At 33.5% G+C, this 21,305-nt stretch overlaps 2 protein-coding genes across 2 annotated transcripts; one reads left to right on the top strand and one right to left on the bottom strand.

Moving 5' to 3' along the window:
- Positions 1–14,299: 14,299 nt before the first annotated feature.
- LOC131622687 (transcription factor PIF3-like) lies at positions 14,300–16,328 on the top strand. Its single transcript, XM_058893728.1, has 5 exons — positions 14,300–14,975; positions 15,102–15,209; positions 15,320–15,385; positions 15,479–15,544; positions 15,638–16,328. Exons 1-5 carry the CDS (start codon positions 14,505–14,507, stop codon positions 15,965–15,967), a joined length of 1,041 nt encoding a protein of 346 aa, XP_058749711.1. The 5' UTR covers positions 14,300–14,504; the 3' UTR covers positions 15,968–16,328.
- A 91-nt stretch (positions 16,329–16,419) lies between these two features.
- Positions 16,420–20,715, bottom strand: LOC131622686 (uncharacterized). The gene is made up of 8 exons (XM_058893727.1): positions 20,442–20,715; positions 20,278–20,337; positions 18,725–18,889; positions 17,774–17,956; positions 17,397–17,527; positions 17,146–17,314; positions 16,898–17,027; positions 16,420–16,803 (listed from the first exon to the last, which is right to left on the bottom strand). The coding sequence occupies exons 1-8, from the start codon at positions 20,628–20,630 to the stop codon at positions 16,541–16,543; spliced, it is 1,290 nt and encodes a 429-aa protein (XP_058749710.1). The 5' UTR covers positions 20,631–20,715; the 3' UTR covers positions 16,420–16,540.
- Between the last annotated feature and the right edge of the window lie 590 nt (positions 20,716–21,305).

Below are 21,305 nucleotides of genomic sequence, written 5' to 3'. Positions count from 1 at the left end.
ATGGAGAGAAGAACCTCATTCCTTTCAGTAGAATTTGTCAACACCAATGACAATTCCTCAATCTTGCAAGAACCTAAAAATCTTTATCCATTCTTCAAGAACGATTAGTTTCTAGACACCGTATCCCTCAAACAATTTCAAATCTCTCATTATCAAGATCTGAAATCAAAACAAAGATTGAATAAGAAAGAAATTCGAATGCAGGGGTTTTGAACTTTTCAAAAGTGAGAGGTAGTTAATTTCACATAAAATCACAAAATTATTATGAAACTCTTATATGAAAAATGTTGACAAGACCATTTTATATGTGCTCGAGATTAAGAACAAAAAAGGATGGAAAAAGTTAATTAGATTTGAGTCAAGTGCATTTTATAATTTGAGTCAAATGAGTAAGTAAGTTGAAGCAAGATCTCATAAAGAAAGTGACCCATTTTCTTGTGATTTGATAGTGATTCGAGTCATATAGATTCATGATTTGGATCATGTGTAAAGCTTGATTCAAATCAGACAAGACAGTGGCTAGCAGAAGGTTTTGTGATTCAATTCATGCACAAATTGTGACTCAAGTCATGCACAAACTGTGATTCAAATCACAAAGCAGCATGATCTGAATCCGGAGTAATATGTGATTTAAATCACAGTCACGCAAATTATTCTATTTTCCTTTGTTTTTCTTGATTCGAGTCATGGATTATGAGTGATTTGAAATACACGCAAGAAATCTTAATTTTTCAAGTTTTTCAAAATAGTTTGATATTCTTCTTCCCACATGACTTGAATCCATATCAGTTATTGTTCTTGTTTCATTAACTCAGGCAATTGACTTAAACCATTATGATCATGTCTAAAAATAACAATTGATTTATGCACGCCAAAATGAATAATGAATTGATTTGACCTTGATTCAAAAGATGTGCAATCATGAGGAAGACGCAATAAATCATAATAAACAAAAATGATAAGACAAGAAATAAAACAACTTTATTAGGGGTGCTCCCCCCTAAATGTGTTAGGGACATGCAACAATCTCCCCTTATGAATATGTAACTTCATTCTCCCCCTCTTTTTTATGCTTGGCCAGCTTTTACTTGGAACTGATTCGACTTTGAGCCAAAACAGAAAATGTTTGTGCTCCCAATGGAACATTGCACACAAACCACAACATAAAACACATAAAACAATTCTAGTCTCATTACAACTTCCTTCCTCTTTGACAACATAAAAAAATATTATTACAAGTCTAAAACCAAATAACCAACCATAACAAATAACTTCATGTTGTTTCTCAGAGCTGCATTATAAACATCTCGTATTCTTGTGATAGAGTGTTTAGTTTGGATCTCTTTACTTTTACCATACCTTCATGATTCACTTCCAAAGTATCCCAACTTTCTTTTGTTGTTTTACCATTAGAAACACGAAAGAATTCATCCATACCAAGGGTTGATGCAAGAATATTTTTTACCTTTTTATCAAATAACACTTTCTTCTTGTCATCTTCACTCAAAGAGCCTTTCACCTTTGCTTGTTCAACTTTACTAATGATCGTTGTAGGAACGAATGGACCATTTTCAACTGCATCTCAATTTTTTTACTTGTGCTTCTAAGTACATTCGCATGCGAATCTTCTAGAGTCATAATATTCACCAACAAAACATGGAGGTTTGTTGATATTTCCACGGACTACCAATAATGGTTTTGTGAAAGCCATATTTACCGGATCGAGAAGCAAGTTACCTTAACCTACTCTGCTGCCAATTGTAATAGTAGAGTGCAACATGAGAAATGGGATTTATTAGGTTTTAAGAAAATTTCTCGTTATTTTGAAGATGTTATGTTTCTTTTATTTTTCTGGAAGAACAATGAACTTATGAAAGATTTTGCAAAAATAAATAAATGTGCAGTAATATAAATGAGACACAAGAATTGTACTAGTTCCCCTTACAAACAAGGGTACGTCTAGTCCCTTCACACCTTGTGAAGGATATTCACTATATTAGATATTGTTTCAGCCTCACTCCAATACCCTCTACAATCTTCTAACAAGAAAGCACAATACTTATTTTTCTTACAACACTTAGGCTATGTTTGCGAGTTTGGAGGGGAGGGGAAGGGAAGGCTTCCGAAAACAAAATTTTTAAAAAATATAGAAAAATATTTGACATTTTTTGAAAAAATGATTTTGTTTAGAATGCTAAAAGAGTCATTATCATTACTAAATTTTTAATTTTCAGAATAATATAACAACCTAAAAGTTATTTGGAAAATTTATGTAAGTCATCCAAAACCCTCTAAAACCTTCCTTCAATACAATTTTTTGAGTTCCCTCATTTCTTGGGATTTTTGGTGTTATGAATAACATCAAACCCTCCAAAAGCCTCCTACCCAAAATATTTTTATTCTTTTCACCCAATTCTTCCTATTTTTCAAAGTCCTCCCCTCCCTTTCCCTCCTTCCTATTTAGGACACAATAACTTATCCCACGCCAACCATCTTATACCCTTATTATTAGAACCTCCTCCCCCACCAATAACAATTTAACACCTTCTCGATGTCACTCACCATCGCACAAGGAATTATGAAGATACTCATAATATATAAGGGTATAGACTGTAGCATCGTCTTAATCATAACTTCTCTACCTACTATAGATAACGACCTTCATCGCCATGAGTTTATCCGTTTTCATATCTGATCCTTGATAAAAGCAAAAGTGGCCTTCTTTCTTCTACCAATCGTTGGCAGTAAGCCCAAGTACTTATCCGTTCCAAGCACATGCCTGACTCCCAGAATACTAGCCAGATCTTCTAGAGCTGGTCTACTCAGATTGCACTTTTTTCACGTTTTTTTCATTGTTTTATAATTATTTAATTGATCATTTAATTGTTGTGTGGCTTTTGATTGGTTAGTAAACTTGTCTCTCATTTATTTTAGACATTTAATTCATTCAATTAAATTTAAAACATGAACACCAATTTTGAGATTAAAAATGAACAATGGGCGAATCTTTCCTCACATTTCTATCTCCTATTTAATTTTTTTTCCTTATTTTATTTGATATAATCCTGTTTGTTTCAGCTTTAAGAAAATAGATTTTTTTTTATTTGTATTTTTAATAATAGATTTTATAAAATCGTTTTTTAAAATATTATAAGTTTTTTTATATTCGTTTTGTCTAAATTAAAACATTACTTTTGACATCCTATAACATAAACAAATATTATTGAAGACCAAAACATAGTTAAAATCGCAGTTTTTTTCAAAAAGTTGTATTTCAAAAATAATTTTTATAAAAAACTATTTGAAATAGCTTTAAAATTAAGTGATTTTTCAAAATTTTGATATCTAAAAAAAAATCAGTAAGAATATGAAATACCTAAAATAACATTTTAAGAATAATTATTCAAACTAGATTTTTATTTGAAACTCTTATGAAAAAAATTGTAAATATTTTTTACATCAAATTATGTAACACTATAAAAATTACTTTTAAAAGGCAAAACAAACGGGCTTGGTGAGTTTTATTTGACCTTTTTTTAATTAATTCATTTTTATAAAATACAAAAAAAAATTAACTTAAGAGAATATATATATATATATATATATATATATATATATATATATATATATATATATATATATATATATATATATATATTTTAATAAGCAATTTGTATCTAGCGGGTTTCAAACCTGAGACATTGAGAGGAGCACACTCTCAAGACGCAAGTGATTCACCGCTAGACCACACACAACTAACTTAAGAGAATTAAAAGGGTGTGCGGTGCAGCCATTTTCTTCCCACATTTTATTTTCATTTTTTTTTATTATTTCGTTGTTTATTTTAATTGGAATTTTTTTAGGAAACTTGGTCTTTTGGGCCAGCCTGGCTTTGGGCTTCCCTATTTCCATTCTAATTGCACCACTCCTTTTTCATTTGTAACCCTTCCATGTCTACTTCTATTTTATACTTTTTACTTTCATTCATTAATTTCAATAAATCATTAAAATCAATTAAGTGTTTATTTGGTAGAATTAGTTAATTAATTTCATTTTGGTTAGTTAATTATCTTGATTAATCAATTAAATGAATTTTTAATTGATTAAGAGAATTAAAAGGGTGTGCGGTGCAGCCATTTTCTTCCCACATTTTATTTTCATATTTTTTTTATTATTTCGTTGTTTATTTTAATTGGAATTTTTTTTAGGAAACTTGGTCTTTTGGGCCAGCCTTGCTTTGGGCCTCCCTATTTCCATTCTAATTGCACCACTCCTTTTTCATTTGTAACCCTTCCATGTCTACTTCTATTTTATATTTTTTACTTTCATTCATTAATTTCAATAAATCATTAAAAATAATTAAGTGTTTATTTGGTAGAATTAGTTAATTAATTTCATTTTGGTTAGTTAATTTTTCTAATTACATTTAATTATCTTGATTAATCAATTAAATGAATTTTTAATTGATTAATTTTTATAATTAATTCTAATTAATTAACTTAATCAATTTTAATTAAATAATTTTGCTGAAATAAAATGTCCCTCCATTTGATTAATCTTTTGATTTAATTAAGTAAACTTGACCACTTTCTAAATTAAATTTCTTTCAAAATAATTCAAATCCATTCAAACAACTTGCATCCATTTTCATGTTATATCATCTACTGTTTGTGTTTTATTGGTTCGGTTTACACTTCAATTTTATACTATCTTGTTCATCTTTATTCGCAATATTTCCCATTCGATAAAGTGTATCCCTATTTCCATGATATTGTAATAATTTTACTTGCTTACTTGTTAGAGTCAGGAGGAATAGGTTTACTTTTATTTTTTTTGGTTATGGAAAGTTAAAGTAGTTTCGTTTAGTACGAGATCGCTTCACACCTCGCGGTGCTTACACCTCTCGCCTATCGAAGTTCTGTTCAAAAACCTCGTCCGAGAACTTGTATAGAGAAGGATTTCCCGCTTAGCAGCAGTTCTTCCATACCAACTTAGCAGTGCGTTTAGTTTACTTTTGTTTATTGATTTATGATTGTTAATCATGAATATGGTAGAATTAAAATCAATCACTTTCATAAAAAGATCAAAACAAACTCGATCCAACGTCGAGTCTTTTTTCAAATCAAATCCAAAGTGAATGCAATGGGAGTGCTTATCCAACGTCGAGTATCTCTTCCGATTAATTCAAAAAAAATCATAATAATATTTGACGATTGATCCAATGTCAAGTCGTTTCTTCGCAAAATATTTTTTCGTAAATAAACGAATTGAACAGACGATCTGGATGAATATCCAACCCTTTCCTAAATTAATTAGATACAAGATGAATATCTTGGCCATTTGATTAATTATGATCCAATCAGGAAATTTTTATTAAGCGGGTTAAGTTTGAACTCAATAGATAGTAAACGATCGAGCATGATGAATATCCTACCTTTCTCACGATTATTTGAATACAAGATGAATATCTCGGTCATTTGATACTCACTGACTGTTAAAGAGTTAAGACTGAACACCTCTAACTCTTTTCAATAAAACCGAATTGAACGGGCAAACTGGAAGAATTTCCAACCTTTCCCTAAGTGTTTGAATACGAGATGAATATCTTGGTCATTTGACACTCATATCCACCTAAAATCAACTCCAACTCATTCAAACCTTTTTGCCTCTAGGGTTTTCTGTTCAAAACCTTTTTCAAAAACAAAATAAGTTATATTCATTCCACGACGATGCAAGCAACACTTCCACATGTGAAAATCAAACGTTTTCCACTCAAATGTGATGATAGCAAGAATGGGTGTCGATCAAGATTCAGCCATCCATTCTTAAAGAGATGTAAATATTCAATAATCCATGTTTTGGGAAGCAATGTTTTCCATTTGAATACAGCTTGAGACTCTTTCGCTTAAATGAACCAACCCACAAAACATTTGCTATCCAGAACTACGTAGTATTGAGTTCTCCATCGCACCTAGAGATACATATAAGCGAGACCCAAATTATTGTCAGGCCAAATAATAAAAAATCCAAAAATATTTTCTTTCTTTCTCTCTTTTCGCTTAATAAGTAGAAGATCGCAAATAAACATCACACTAACACTCATTCGCAAAATTAACTAAATGGATCATGTTGAATACAACAGATGTGAGGGGTGCTAGTACCCTCTAAAGGTGTGAAAAACACTAGAAAGGGGGGTTTGGATAGGGGTTTTAACAAACAAAGCTTTTTATGAAAAACAACGCCCCTCTTTAAGAACAATAAATATTTCACTCTTGATAATAACAATAGATTACGTGAAGGAAAGAACAAGGTATGTTTATACTAGTTCACTTGAAAAATATCAAGCTAATCTAGTCCACCCGTCAAGGTGATTTCGCCTCTCTCAAACGAGGTATTAATCCATTATAACCAAACTGATTAAACTTGCATGGCTAACTTCTGATGACTCACATTATAACCTTTAAGACGCACAAGTCCTAAACTTCTCAAGAAATTTTGACTAACTGGTCTCTTGAGGACAAACTCTAAGACACATTAATCTTATACTTCTCAAGAAATTCTGACCAACCGGTCTCTTAAGGAACAATTAAACAATAATTTGAATAAGAGTTTATTACAAATAAATGCTTCTATACAAGCTGAATGTAAAAGATATTTTTCAGATTCTAGACTTTACAAAGAATAAAGCTATGGACAGTCTTTTAAGAATGTATATGATCGTGAATTAGCAGATTCCTCTTTGAGTTTTCAAGCCCTTTATATAGCCAATATAATAATATATCTGTTGGAGGGAAATTCTGGAATTTTCAAAAGTTTAGCGGCTTGAATGTAGTGGGAGACAAGATAGTACGCAACGTCTGTTCTTTCATAGTAGTGGAACGAAACATTCATCTGTACCTTGTACCTCGTACTACATAAAGTTATCTTCTATTCTTCTTGAACTTCAGAGGTTGAGAGCATGAGTTAGAAGAAAAGAAAATAAGTTTTTAGGTCTTTAGAACTTCAAGTCTTCAGAGCTACGTCTTCAGAGTCTTCAGCACTTGGTCTTCAGTACCCTTTGTCTTTAGAAACATGAATCTTCAGAGCTTCAAGTCTTCAGAGTCTTCAGAACTTCATTTTCAGAGTCTTCAGTACTTGGTCTTTATATTGGTTTCTTCATACTTCGTATCAGAGTTACAACTTCAGAGTCTTTTGAAGTGGTTTGCTACTGTTCATCAGAACTTGTGTTGTGCAGAAGCGGAACTTGGTATCTTATGATGTGTTGGCCATGCCTTTCATCATATTCACAACCTGTTTGTTAAAAGCTCAAAGCAACAAACATTAGAGTACCAAAATTGTTCATATAAACATACTCATTGTTATCATCAAAACTCAGAGATATATTGCATAACCAAATCTTGTTCTAACACCCTCCCCTTTCATAACTGACTTCTGAATCATCCCATGGTTGCGATATTAGGCCTTCAGGTTATGAACAAGAGTTATTATACATCTGCAAATCATGTCAAGAATATTCTAAGGAGTTTTTTTGGGAGTCTCAGAACTAAAGTTACAGCCATTCAGGAGGTTAAAGACTTGAATACTCTAAGTCTTGAAAATTTGATAAGCAACCTTCAGAGCCATGAGATGGAACTAAATGGAGGCGAGCCTGTGAAGATGTCTAAATCACTGGCTTTAAAATATGTTGCTGAGAAATCTAGTGATAAAGCTTCTAGATCCTCAAGAGTCAGCAAAACAAAAGAAGCTTCTGATGATAGCTCTGATAATGAGGAAATGTAATTTATCATTAAAGATTTCAATAAATGGCTAAAAGGAACAACATATTCTCTGGTAGAAACAGTGGCTTCAGAGGCTCTAGTTCCAGAGACAAAGAAGTTAACCAAAAGATCATCTACAACTACAATAATTGTGGTCACTTTAGATCTAATTCTCCTGATCTACAGAAGGACAAATCAAAGAAAGGAAGCTTCCAAAAGGACGACTTCATAAACACATTCAAGAAAAGTCTCATGGAAACATCGAATGAACTTGATAATGAAGAAAGTTTTGACAAAGATGACGGAGAAGAAAATTTAGCGTGGATGGCTCTCACATCATCTGATGCAGAATCTTAATCCTGCTCTAGTTCAAAATCAGACGAAGAAGATGAGGTATTTTCTAACTTATCTCGTTCTCATCTTTTTTCCTTCATTCAAGACCTCATGAGTCGTTCAAAGCCAAAGCAAGACACATGAAAATCTTAAAGAGAGATCGTGATCTTTTCAAAGAAGAATTAAAAATGTCTGAAGAAAAATTTGAAACCCTTGAAAAAGATCATAAGGCTATCTTAGATAAAGATTCTGATAAAACATTAGAAGAACATAAGCTGTCTCTTCAAAGCTTTATCACAATAGGGCTTGAAAGAACTAAACTCTCTTCAATGATCAATGAAGTAAGTAAGATCAAAGGAGAAGGTCTGGTTATAATGGAGAATTCTCCAAAGTTCAGCTTCTAAATAAACCCTTAGATCCTTCTTCTTCAAGCAATGCTCAAACAGAGCTAAAAACTTATTTTGTGCCTGCTTTTGATAAGGGTAAGAATCTGACCTGGTCATAACCGAAGATTACTGTTTTAAAAGATCTGAATAAATCTGCACCTGAGACTTCAAAGACAACATTCTGAAAAAGACAGTTCTCAAGAATCAGCAATCAAAGGTTCATATCAGATCAGAACGTGAGGTTTAAAAGTCAAAAGTTCTGAAGAATCCAGAACCAAAGACCTTCAAGTCAAAGGTTCTAAAGAAACCAGAACAAAGGATCTATGGGCCAAAGATTCTGAAGGATTCAAAAACTAAAGTCAAGACTTATCTAAGACAAAACTTTTATAAACCAAAAAATTTGGATTGAGCCTAAGCATTACTATCAGGAAAAAGCACAAAATAAGAAAAAGCCTATTAGAACTAACATTAGAGGACCCATAAGAGTACGGGTACCTAAATCTAGAATTTTATTTGATGCAAATATTCCCAAAGAAAGAAACAAAGATACAATTCTAATAACAGGACAATGGCTGACTATTAGATATAAAAGAAAGAAGGCATACATTCTGAACCCCAACACTGAAAGAGGAAGCTAGTGTGGATTTTGGAAGAAGCCACAAAGGATAAATTATGACTATGGTTTCTATTGATTCTTTGGTCTCTTCAGTTCGTCCAAAAGTGAATTGTTGGAATTGGGTGATATTAGAAAATAAACTGGATGAACAAAAGAAGCGATCAACCAAAGAAAATAGAATCTATATTTATCAGTCTGAGTACTTAACAGAAGCTTCTGAGGAAGTTCAATCTTGAAGACTGATTATCTTTGATCAACTCCTACAAAATTCAAGCTATCAGAATATTAAAGGAGATTTGCATCAAGAATGATCAAAACCTCCTTCAAAAGGTATGTTCTTTTCTTTAACCTATCAGCTGCTAAGCCTGTTACATTAGGCAAGTGTAAGTTTGTGTGTGAAACATCAATCAAATTTTAGAAAATTTCACTTAAGAATAATCAAGGGGATCTTTTAGTATCTGATAAGTTTAGCTGATTGAATTTTATAATGCTGATTATACTTAGATTTGAATTGAGAGAAAAGTCCACTTGTGTAAACTGTCAACACACTGGTGAAAACCAAGTATTTTGAGCTAAGAGAAAGACAAGTAACTTGTCTTATTTTTGGCCTTTAGTCTTAAGGCTCCCATCTCTAAGGTGAGAATCATTCCGACTATGGGAGCCTCGTACTCCGCCGGGTTATTGGTGGAAGTGAACTAAAACTTTAAGGCTTGCTCGATAAGTATTTCTCCAGGTTCTTATAGAATTATCCCGACGACGCTCCCGTTTAAGTTGGAGGCTCCATCTATATATAAAGCTCATTCTGAAGGTGTCTCCTCATATACAGGTGAGCTGAATTTGGACACGAAGTTTACCAGATCGTGTGATTTGATGCTTCCCCTTGGGACTTTTTAATTTTGTATTTCGAGATTTCCACTGCCCAGGATACAATTCTTCTTGCTAAATTGGGTTTCTTCAAGACTTTTCAGACATGATAATTGGTTTTTACTAGGATCATGTGACCCTAAAAGTATGGTCTTAATTTCCTCACCATCATGACGACGAATAACACTTGTTTCTCAATATTTTGATAGTGCACTTCGGCACCATTGAAAACCGTGCTTACGAAATACACAAGTTTCTCCACATTTTCTATTTCTTGGACAAGGACTGAGCATACCGCCTGATCTATAATCGATAGATAAAGGAGTAATGGTGACTCCTCTCTCGGGCGAGTCAGGACGGGGGGCGGTGTGAGGAAGTTCTTGACCTTGGTGAAAGCTCCCTCGCACTCGAGGTTTCACTAAAACCTCTCTTTCTTCGTTAAGGTGGGAAAAAGAGGAAGGCTTTATCGCCTGTGTAGGAAAGACGCTATATAGGGTTGCGAGGTGACCTATGAGCTATTGTACTTCCTTTATGTTAGTAAGGATCCTCATGATGATAACTGCTTGGCAATTACCTAGATTAGCTTCGATTCCACTCTGCGTCAGCATAAAGCCTAAGAATTTCCCCGTTTGAACCTCAAAAGAACATTTAGTAGGGTTTAGGTGTATATCATATATACTGGATGACTGCAGGACATCCTTCAAGTATTCTACATGGTTGCATCCTTTTATAGTCTTAAGTATCATGACATTGTAGTAGTAGTTATCATGATTCGACATGATGGCCATTTTCGATGCGTCCAAGCAATCCATTCAAATCTGGTACAACCTCGAATACGCATCCATACAAATCAGCGTGTGGCAGCGTGATGATTTGTCAATGACGCAATCGATTTTTGGGAGTGGGTGCAGATCTTTAGGGAAGGTGGCATTCATATTGGTGAAATCTACAAACATGTGCCATCTATTTTGTTAGCCTTCCCTACTAGAACGACGTTGGCTAACCAATGGAGTATTTTGTTTCCATGATGAATCCAATGCTAGATAGTTTCCCCACCTCTTCATCAATGAAGACCCCCTTTTCCTCGCCAACTTTCCGCTTCCTCTGTTTAAATAGTATGTAAGAACTATGTATGGAAAAGCGATGGCTCACCACTTTGGTGTCTATTTCTTGCATGTCAGAGGGATCCCAATCATGCAGGTTGACATTCTTAATGATTTGGGCGACTAGTTCCCGTTCCTCCTTTGTGGACAATGAAGTACCTATCTTCGTCACTTGATGGGTGTGGGGACCTATCTAGATCTTCTTTAAATATTTCGTGGGCGTGAGTCTTTATGCTTTCGCACCTAGTCTTAGGTCCTAACACTCGAAGTCAGTATTTAGAAATTTAGATTGAGGGACATCAACAAGGGCAAGCTCTTCTTTGGCTATCTTCAGGCTTCTTTGATAGCACTTTCGAGCTTCTTGTTGGTCTCCTCTAATTCGTAATGACTTGCCCATTATGATTAGGTATTTTAAGGTTAGGTACAATATGGACACGACTACTCTTAAGCGTTGATAGTCGGTCGCCCCAGAATGATAATATATGGTGACCAAGCGTCCAAAATGAGGTAGCTGACGTCAGTTGTCTAGGCTTCCTCTCACTCTCCACATGTGGTTTCTAGGGTTATGTGGCACATTAGTTGCACTTGTTCTCTTGATAACCCCGTCAAAGAACCACTGAACATTTTTATGTTGTTTGGGTCGAGTTGCAGTTTCTGGAAGGCGTTCTAGAATAGGACGTCAACAGAGATGCCAAGATCTATCAAAACACGGATGATTTCCTAGTTATCGTGTTGTACAGTGATGGTTGATGTCGAGGGCGTCCTCCTCGAAGAATATGATGTTAACCCATATTTTCCCTTGAGAGTTTCTAGGGAAGCCAGGGGATATTACATTTGCTGCAAAAACCCGTCTTGAATATTTCATTCAGGGGGATCTGGAATTACATCCACCGGCGAAATATCCAGTAATGGTGTTTGTATTGTAGGTTAGGGTTATGTTGGCCATCCTCGTAAGGAAGATGAAGGGAGTTAGAGTATGAGTGTGGTCCAGGTTAGTTTTTCTAGGGCCTTACGGTGGGCGCCATTGTACTGATAAAAAATGATGTGTGTGAACTCTACAAGGGTGGGGAGACTCGGAGACCTTAGTAGGTATATTTCATTGTATGGTGGTTAGGACTTACCCACGACAGCGAGAAGCTTGTACGGTAGTGTCTTATAGTGGTCTTAGGAGTCATGTTCACGTGAGGTGAGAGACTTTGTAGATGAATAACGTGCTCAGGTATAAGCTTTTGAGGGGGTGATTAATGTGAGTTAAGCGATATTTTTTTGGGGTGTAATGATCAGTATGGCTTAAGATTTCTATGACTTAAGATCTGTCATTTCTTCCTACAGGGGATATATATTTATAGAGGTCTTTTAGGGCCTAGGTTTCTCATGGGAAGGGTCATCGCCCACTCATCAATTGTGGACCGTTCAATCCATATTTTCGAGAAGGTCGTGGGTTAGTTAGTGACCCTGATTTCTCTATGCTTCAGAAACGCATTTTCCCACGTTTCCCATGACGGAGCGATAATAATTCTTTGGGTCGAGGCAATACCTCCCCTTGGAGGATATGTTGCCGTCGCTCTAAAGAGTCCTACAAATATAACACTACAAGATTAAATCGAGTTATTTTTGGTCAATTAATTTAATGGTTGGAATTCACTCTTTATATGTAAAACAAATAAGATATAACGGGTTTGAACTCGTGGCCCCTGTATTTATGCCTCTACTCAACTATCAATCAATTTGGCTTAACAAAACAATCAAAACAAAATTTTTAAATTAATTATTTAAAATTAAATCACATATAATTTATATTTAAATTTAATAAATTTGTAAGTTGTTGATATGTCGACTTCCATTAGCATGGTCTATAAAATTCAAAGGACTGACCCCAAAAAAGTATAGACAATATGACACGTAGGCACGTGAACCCAATGTGACTTTCACGTGAGAAAGAGAGGCTCCACACTCATTTCTACCCTATAAATTAATGACACATAAGGGAGTGTGCGTGCCCTTGTTTGTTGCCATCACGTGGCTCATGCTTCACCAAAAGAAACTTGGATTCCATATTGTGGGGTTTCTTTTGAATGTGACTCTAATCAATGTTTAATACATAGTCATTTTCTATGACTCTATACGTGTCTAATTTCCATTGCTCATATAAGGTTAATCTTGGAATAATGGAAAGATATAGATCATAATGTCGGGAACCTAGATCTTATCCTTAATCATATGTGGGACTTTGAAAATGATGTAACTATTTCTTTTACATTAAAATCTTAATCAGTTGTCCCAATTCAAAGGTGTTACAACAGTAACTAACATGATTGTTAGGTTCGGCCGTCAAGACAAATTGTGGTTACGTATGCGACGACGTAGTCATTGTAGTTTGTATTATTATTTGAATGAATTATGATTTTCAATGTTAGAAATGAGTGTTGGTTGGGATGTTCTTTTATTTTTGGGTTTTTGTCTGACTCATAACATGTTTAAATTATAAGAATACTCTTAAATTATATTTGAGAGAGCTGTGTTTTCACAAAATTCAAATTTAGTAACAATTTTTATGAAGAATGTTAGGATTTACACATGCCACCGGTATAATATGGTATAATGTTGGATTATCACCTTATAATTTTTTTATTATATTTGTTTTGTTTGTCACGTATTTGAATACATTTAAAAAATATATGATTTATTGTAATGAATTTCAAGACTTTAAATACTGATACGGTTTTGTTAAAAATGTCATATTTGATATATTTCAACGAGACATAGTATTTTTAAAGAAATAGTTTTTGACACGCACGAGAAAGATAATTTATACTTATGTTAATAGATGTTCCGGTGTACGGTAGATAGAAATAAAACATGTGTAAACTTAATTGAAGTTTTTCTCTATGAAAAATTGAGGACGAAAGGTTTTACTATCTAATGGACAATCCTCAAAATCGCATCAAGTAACAGGTCAAACATGAGAAAAAGTCTTATGACAATGAACATAATTTCATATCATTTGTCAACACTTTTAATTTTCTAACTCTAAGGATGATAAATCATTTATTCAATCTAAAAATTTATACATAACAATGGAAGTAAATTATTTAGACATCATTTTAAATGTTAAAAAAAGTGGTGGTAAGCAATGATCCACGTCTCTCTTGATTCCAAATTCCAAATCAAATCAAAACGACAAATAGAAAGCTACAATGTCATACTAATTTGTGGAAGACCTTTCGTGAGAATCTCTTAAACCATTATTTCACTTAGTCCTAGGAATTAAATTTGAGATGTACCACACCTAAGTAGCCTTAAAGATACACCACATGGATCCTTATATATGACATTTTCCTCAATTCATATTCATCTTATTAAAGACACATAACTTTTCCTTTAGTGTCATCACTCACAACACAATTCCTAACCCAAAAAAACAAAACTTGTCCTTCTTAACAACATGTTTGATTCTACTTCCTCTTACATTGATTTTCAATCCTCACAAACCAAGAACAACACTCACATGTTCACATACTTACCACCATTCAAAAAACCAAGAGTGGAAACTTCAAACAAGTACTTAGGAGGGTGTGAATATCAAAAAACAGAAAAAGTGAACTTCTCAAACTTTTCTATACCTAAAGTGTTTCTCAAATCAACTCATCAAGGGAAAGAATCAAAAGCCATTGCTTCTACAAAATTCCAACAACAAAAGCCTTTAACACAATTGCTACCAACCATTGATGAACATTCTGAAGTTTCTGATAGCCATAGTACTGCTTTTGGAATTAGAGAGAAGAGAAAAGCTAGTGATATTGAAGGATATGATGAACCATCATCTTCTTCTGCATGTTCACTTGAAGCCTCAAATGATTCAAACTTTGGTTTCGGAAATCATGAGGACAATTATGACTCACCATATTTTAGTGATGTAAGTGGAATTAATAAACCATTGACACAAACACAACAATATGACACGTGTTAGATATCAGACACACTTTCAATATAAAGATTTAGTGTTATACTCGTACTAAAGAGTGATTGTTTGATGCCACAGGATGAAGAAGAAACCTCAGAAAATATGTTGAAAGAGAAGCCAGCTCGTGAAGGAAAAAGAGTCAAGAGAAGCTACAAGAATGCAAAAAGCCATAATTTAACTCAAAGGGTGAGGAACATTTTTAAAATATCAGTAGAAAAAGAAAAAGAAATATTTGTATTTATACATGCTAGTTAATTAATTACATGTAACTGATATATATTTGTGGATGTTTGCAGAAGAGAAGAGACAAAATCAACGAGAAAATTCATACATTGAAAAAGCTCATACCAAATTGCAATAAGGTATGTAAACATTAATTCAATTTAATTTTTCTATGTTAAACCTTATTCCTTTTAATTTAATTATATAAACGTTTTGCTTTGTATTTGTTATAGATGGACAAGGCTTCAATGCTTGATGATGCCATTGATTATCTTAAAACCCTAAAGCTTCAGTTACAGGTAAAATTTCATGTCCTTTTTCTATGTAACATATAATTTATGTTGAGATTATACTATAGTCTTATATTAATGTTGTGAATTATGATGTTGCAGATTATGACAATGGGTAGAGGAATTTGTATGCCCATTAATCATCTTATGATGTTACCAGCACATCATATGAGTATGAGTATGAATATGAATGCACAACATTTAATGGGGTTTAGGCCAGAAGTCCAGTTTCCTATTCCACAAATGAGTAATGGTGTCACTGACCACAATAATAACAACATCAGAGTTCAGATGTTTGGTTTTTCCAACCAATTACTACCACCACCGATGTCAATTCATAATGCACCTTTCACACTTCCTATCATCGGAAACTCTTCCACTGCAGCAAATTCTTATTGTGACCAGAATCAACCTAGCAAGACATGTGGCTAATTCTGCACAGGCTCAAAAATGCATGGAACAAAGCAATCAAGTTTTGGCAGCACAAGCTATTGTTAGTTGATACAAGGACGGGTCAAGAATCGGTCGCCTTTAATCAAACTATCGCTCTCATACCACATCAGGAGATCATTACATTGGTACATTTGGTCTAGTAGCACCTGGTATAAAACTTTTTACTCAGTTGACACTAGATGACAATAGACTGATTAGGTTTGTTAAAGGCAAGTGTAAAGTTGGTTAACACCTTACAGAAATGTATCTGTTTATGTAATAACAGCTGTGGGTTTTGAAAATTCTAAGTTCGATTCTTGAAATTGTGAAGAGAGATAAGACATACTATGTTTTGTGCCAACTCAAAGATTGGTCTCATAGCCACTCAAAGTGCATAAGTCATGAGAAAACTTTGTGACTGCTGAGGTGAAAAGGTTTTTGATCACGGAGGGTTAACAAAAAAGAGACATTCTCTAACATATAAACATATTTTATACAGCATTCAATCATATTTTACGATCTTCTAAAAATAGTATGTAGTCATTGAACTCTCTTCACTTCTAAACTATCGGTTTACATTGCTAAATTTGCCGTTTTCTCTCCTTTTGATGTCGACTGAGTGGTTCTTGACTTTCCTACTGTATTGTCTGAAAGTTTGAGTTTTGAGAGAGTGTCACTAAGTAATTCAGAGGCTTCCAAAGTTGCAGTTCCTTCTTCACTGGTAATAGTCTTTTCCGGTGTATCGACTTGAGCCTCTTTCTCAAGAGCCAGCTCTAACTCTTCGAGTTCCTCTTCAATATCTTCATCATCAATGTCTGTGTATGATGGAGTTTGCTCTGCAGCCAAAAAGCAGCATGCTTAAAAATTCAATTCCATATTAATGATTTCAGGATAATGTGAGTCACAAAAGATATGATAAAAAAAATATACCTAGTGCCTTTTCAATTTCCTTCTGTGAATCAATGCTCTCTTGGACATCTCTTAAACAAAGATCAACATCTTCCACGCTTAATTTATTTTCTTTCATGGCATGTGCTCCAATCTGCATAGCTTCAGAAACCTGATAACAAATAATAGATTACGGGATATAACAAAGACAATATGCTGCAGTTCAATGTAAAATACTGAATTTGATTTGATATAAACTGATCAATTTGTTACAATATTCAAAGTTGTACCTTTTTTGTTGACTCGGCATCAACAATAACACCAAGTACTTCCTCTACTCTATTCAAAAGTGATGTACATTTTTCTCTACTCTGGGTGGCCAACTTCAGCTCCCTTGCATACCTGAGAGCTATTTTTCTGTTCCCAGAATGTATAGAAGCCACTGCTGATTTTCTTGACCTAATAGAAACAATCTGTGAGGAAATGCTTTTATGCAAACATCCCTTACATTGTTTTATACAGATTCATATAATAAACTTACAATTCACAACGCCTGTCAATCACATCTAATTGTTGCTGAAGCTTCTCGATTGTCCAAATCAAGTACAGTACATCACAATCTAAATTAGAGACGCTGGATAATGCTGCTTGTGAGAGCAAAACTTTTACCCCCTGTAAAATTAAAAAGGGATATAACAAACATTTCAGGCATAAAAATCTAATAAGCAATGATAAATGATAATTCCTCCCGTAGTAAGGGAGCAATCCTGGCAAGTATTAATGATTATCGGATTACTATTAATTTACTAGAAATATCAAAAGTTGGCGGAGACACCAAAAACCTTGCCCAAGGAGTACTAAACAACTGATTTTTTTCTGATCATAATAATAACTTTAAAAAGTTTTAGTACCCTGTACCTCTACAAATTCATTCTTACGGACTGACAGATACTGTGCTGTTCTACACCCTGACAGATACCTCAACATTACAGAAGCTTCATCAGGCCCTCCACATATCTCCTGAAATTTCTTCATTGTGACGATACAAGATGAATTCCAGTGACTTTCAGATAGATGTTTTACAACTTCAGCAGCCTTATCCTACATATGAAACAGAACTGTAATCTGAGTTTTATATCGAAAAATGTCTAGCATACTTAAACAAAGGAAATTTTAGCCCAATCCTCCAAACTTAATTGACTTGCTAGCTCCAGCATTGCATTAAAGCAAACATGAACAATTGCTGAGATCAGACGTCATACACCAGATGAACTGATGCACACAGTCCTTGTGCTGCAGAGTTATTAAACAGTTTGGAGTGTATTCGGCTTAAATATCATAAAGATTTCATAAAATTAACAAAAGTAATTTTAGACAATGTATGGTCCCTGTGTTTAAAGTATTTAATAGGAAGAATTCATTAATGTGAAATTAGTTTGGAACTATAATAGGTAACAAATTCAATTGTTGACCAGTGATTTTGGTGTGTAATATCTCAATATGATATTCAGCTTTCTATCTCAAAATTTGTAAGGATAAAATCCATTGTTGGACATTAGATCACGAGAATATAGATTGATCAATGTTAGAAGTGTTTGATTTATCCAAATTGAAAGATATCAAACAAATGCAAAATTTCTCAGAGACCTTAGGTGTTTCTGCTGTGTACACAAAGTATAAGAATATTGACATGGAACCATTCTTCATTGAAAATTTGAAATGAACTCTAGTAGTAGGTTGGCCGTGTTTATGAAATAGATGTTGGTCAATCTTAATAACAAATGAACAAGGTAAACAAACACACACATGCATAAAATAAACAAAAGGAAAACAAAACACGAATTGCTCAAAAAGTGGATTGCTAACAACCTTGAGCAGAGGAGCTAGGACCACGGTTTCTTCAGCCATGATATCTGGTATAGCTGGTCTGGATATTAAGTAAGTCATTTTTCTGACTAGTTGGGAGAATCTTCCGCTCCTTGGATCAAAAAGATCCCCAGGTCTTGTGATGTCACCTTCATTATACATTAGAGACTGAAAAATGATAAAATGTAAAGATAAAAAACAAAACACCAAGGGTGTGTTTGGATGAATATCTTATCTTTCATTTCTAAATTAAGGAAGCTTTAAAATGATTCCAAAAGGGAAAAAAAAGTAGGATTGAAATGTGATATAATCGTCTACCATATCAAAATATATACTTAACCCTTCAAAACCCTCTATACAAAAAGTTGTGTATCAAATTAAGTTTAACCATCATGAATGTCTGATTTCACGTTTGGAGCACTCATAATTGATTCTTAATGTGTATAATTGATTTTGATATGTTTGATTGTTCTCAAGTAAAATTAATTACGTTTTCTAGAATTGATTATAATTGAAGCTAAGATTTATAACTTTTGAGTCAAAGTGATTTTTATACTGAAACTTACTGAAATTTCCTGTTCAACTCACTTTTGTATGAATGTATCCAAACATAAATCCTCAAATTACATTCCAATTCACTTTTAGGCCAAATCAATTTACCATAATCAATTCATTGAAACTCAATTTTCTACACAGTAGAACCAAACATACTTAGTATAGTTTGTTTAGCTTTTGGAAGAGCCAAAAGCAATTCTAGAGATGTAGAATTGATATTGGAATGATTTTGAAGTGTTAGATTCTTCTAAAATAGAATTGATTCTATTTGGAGTTACAATTTGTAGCTTTTGAGTTTAAACGTGACTTTTACACCGAACTTATTGTTCCACTCACTTTTACATAAATGTATCCATACATAAATCACTTTACGTTCAACTCACTTTTAATCAGAATCATTTCTCCTCACCGCAGAACCAAACATACACTATGATATGTTGGTTGCTCTCAAATAAAATTAATTATGCTTTCTAGAATTTATTCTACTTGAAGTGTATGTTTGGTTTATCTTTTGAAATAATCAAAAGCAATTATAGAAGGGTAGCATTGATTTTGGAATGATTTTGAGGTGTTTGATTATTCTAATGTAGAATTGATTCTACCTCCAGAATTGATTATACTTTAGCTTTTCAGGTGAAACGTGATTTTTATACTAAAATTTGTTGTTCATCTCATTTTTACATAAATGTATCCAAACATAAATCACTTTACATCAACTCACTTTTAACCAAAATCAATTCTACAATGATCAATTCACTCAGAACATAACCAAACACACTAAGATTTAAGCGTTTGAGTTTAATGTGATTCTACACTAAAATTTACCTATCAACCCATTTTTATATGAGTGTATCCAAACATTCATCACTTTACATTCACCTCACTTGTAGTCCGAATCAGTTTATAGGGAATCAATTCATTGAAAATCAATTTTCTTCACTACAGGACCAAACATACTTAAAAGTGCATGCTTATAACAGAAAAATATGAGTAACACTCACCAGTACATCGTCGATACACAAAGGGGTTAACCCTCCTCGATTAAACCAATCATTCTTGACCTAAAAACAACAAATTTAAGGTAAGAGGGAAAAGAGTAAAAAAAGAGGGAAATTGGGGGGGGGGGGGGGGGGGGGGGGGGGGGGGGAACCCTAGTAGCAAGTACCTGAGAAGGTCGAATGAGGAGGAAACGAAAATGGGAAGCGATTTTGATGATCAAGTCCCGCCAGAAGAGGAAATTTGGTTGCCAATCGGATCTTTGACCGGAAAATGCCTTGAATCGAGCAACGGCGATTACTTCGTCGTTCCAATCGGGAACTTCCTTTGCTATGAAATCCCTTACATTCGAATCCATTTTGCAAACGCGATTTTCTTCACTCCACCCTTTCTCCTTGTTGCTTTAGCTTATTCATTCCATTTTCCTCTATCACATTCCATTGTAATTAATTTTATGTTTTTAATTGAGAAATAAAATGAAAAAAAACTTAAGTTAAGAAAAAATAAAAGAAAGAATTTAATTGAAAATTTAATTTTAAAAAGATTTGTTCTACTTACGCTTTAAAAATATTAAGCTACTACATCAAAATAAATTACATCAAAATATTAAAAAAACTACACGAACTTAGTTTGCTCGTAAGATATTTTAATTTAGTTTAAAATCTACATTAATTAAATTCTCATAAATATTAAAAAAATAAAAATTGGTGTGGATGGATTCTATAGTGGTGAAATTTAAAAAAATATATAAATTTTTTCAAAAAATTTACATTTTATAATTTGAATTATGTTTCTCTAGATTAAAGGGCTCACACTTTTATTTTTTTTAACCACCATGAATTGCATAGAACTAGTGAGTTGTAAGCAATTATGTTATTTGTTTCTTAGATTTCAAAAAATTATAGAAGAGTTTTTCAGAGCCATTATAATCATCTTCAAATCTAATTCTAACCAAGGGTTCAACGAGCTATTCAAGGAAGTAATCTCCATTGCTAAGATGACACCTATAAGCTTAATAACAAATGTGTTGTCG

Source organism: Vicia villosa, unplaced genomic scaffold (assembly GCF_029867415.1).
Source record: "Vicia villosa cultivar HV-30 ecotype Madison, WI unplaced genomic scaffold, Vvil1.0 ctg.000037F_1_1_3, whole genome shotgun sequence".
Classification (NCBI taxonomy): domain Eukaryota; kingdom Viridiplantae; phylum Streptophyta; class Magnoliopsida; order Fabales; family Fabaceae; genus Vicia; species Vicia villosa.
This window is presented reverse-complemented; position numbering and strand designations above follow the sequence as displayed.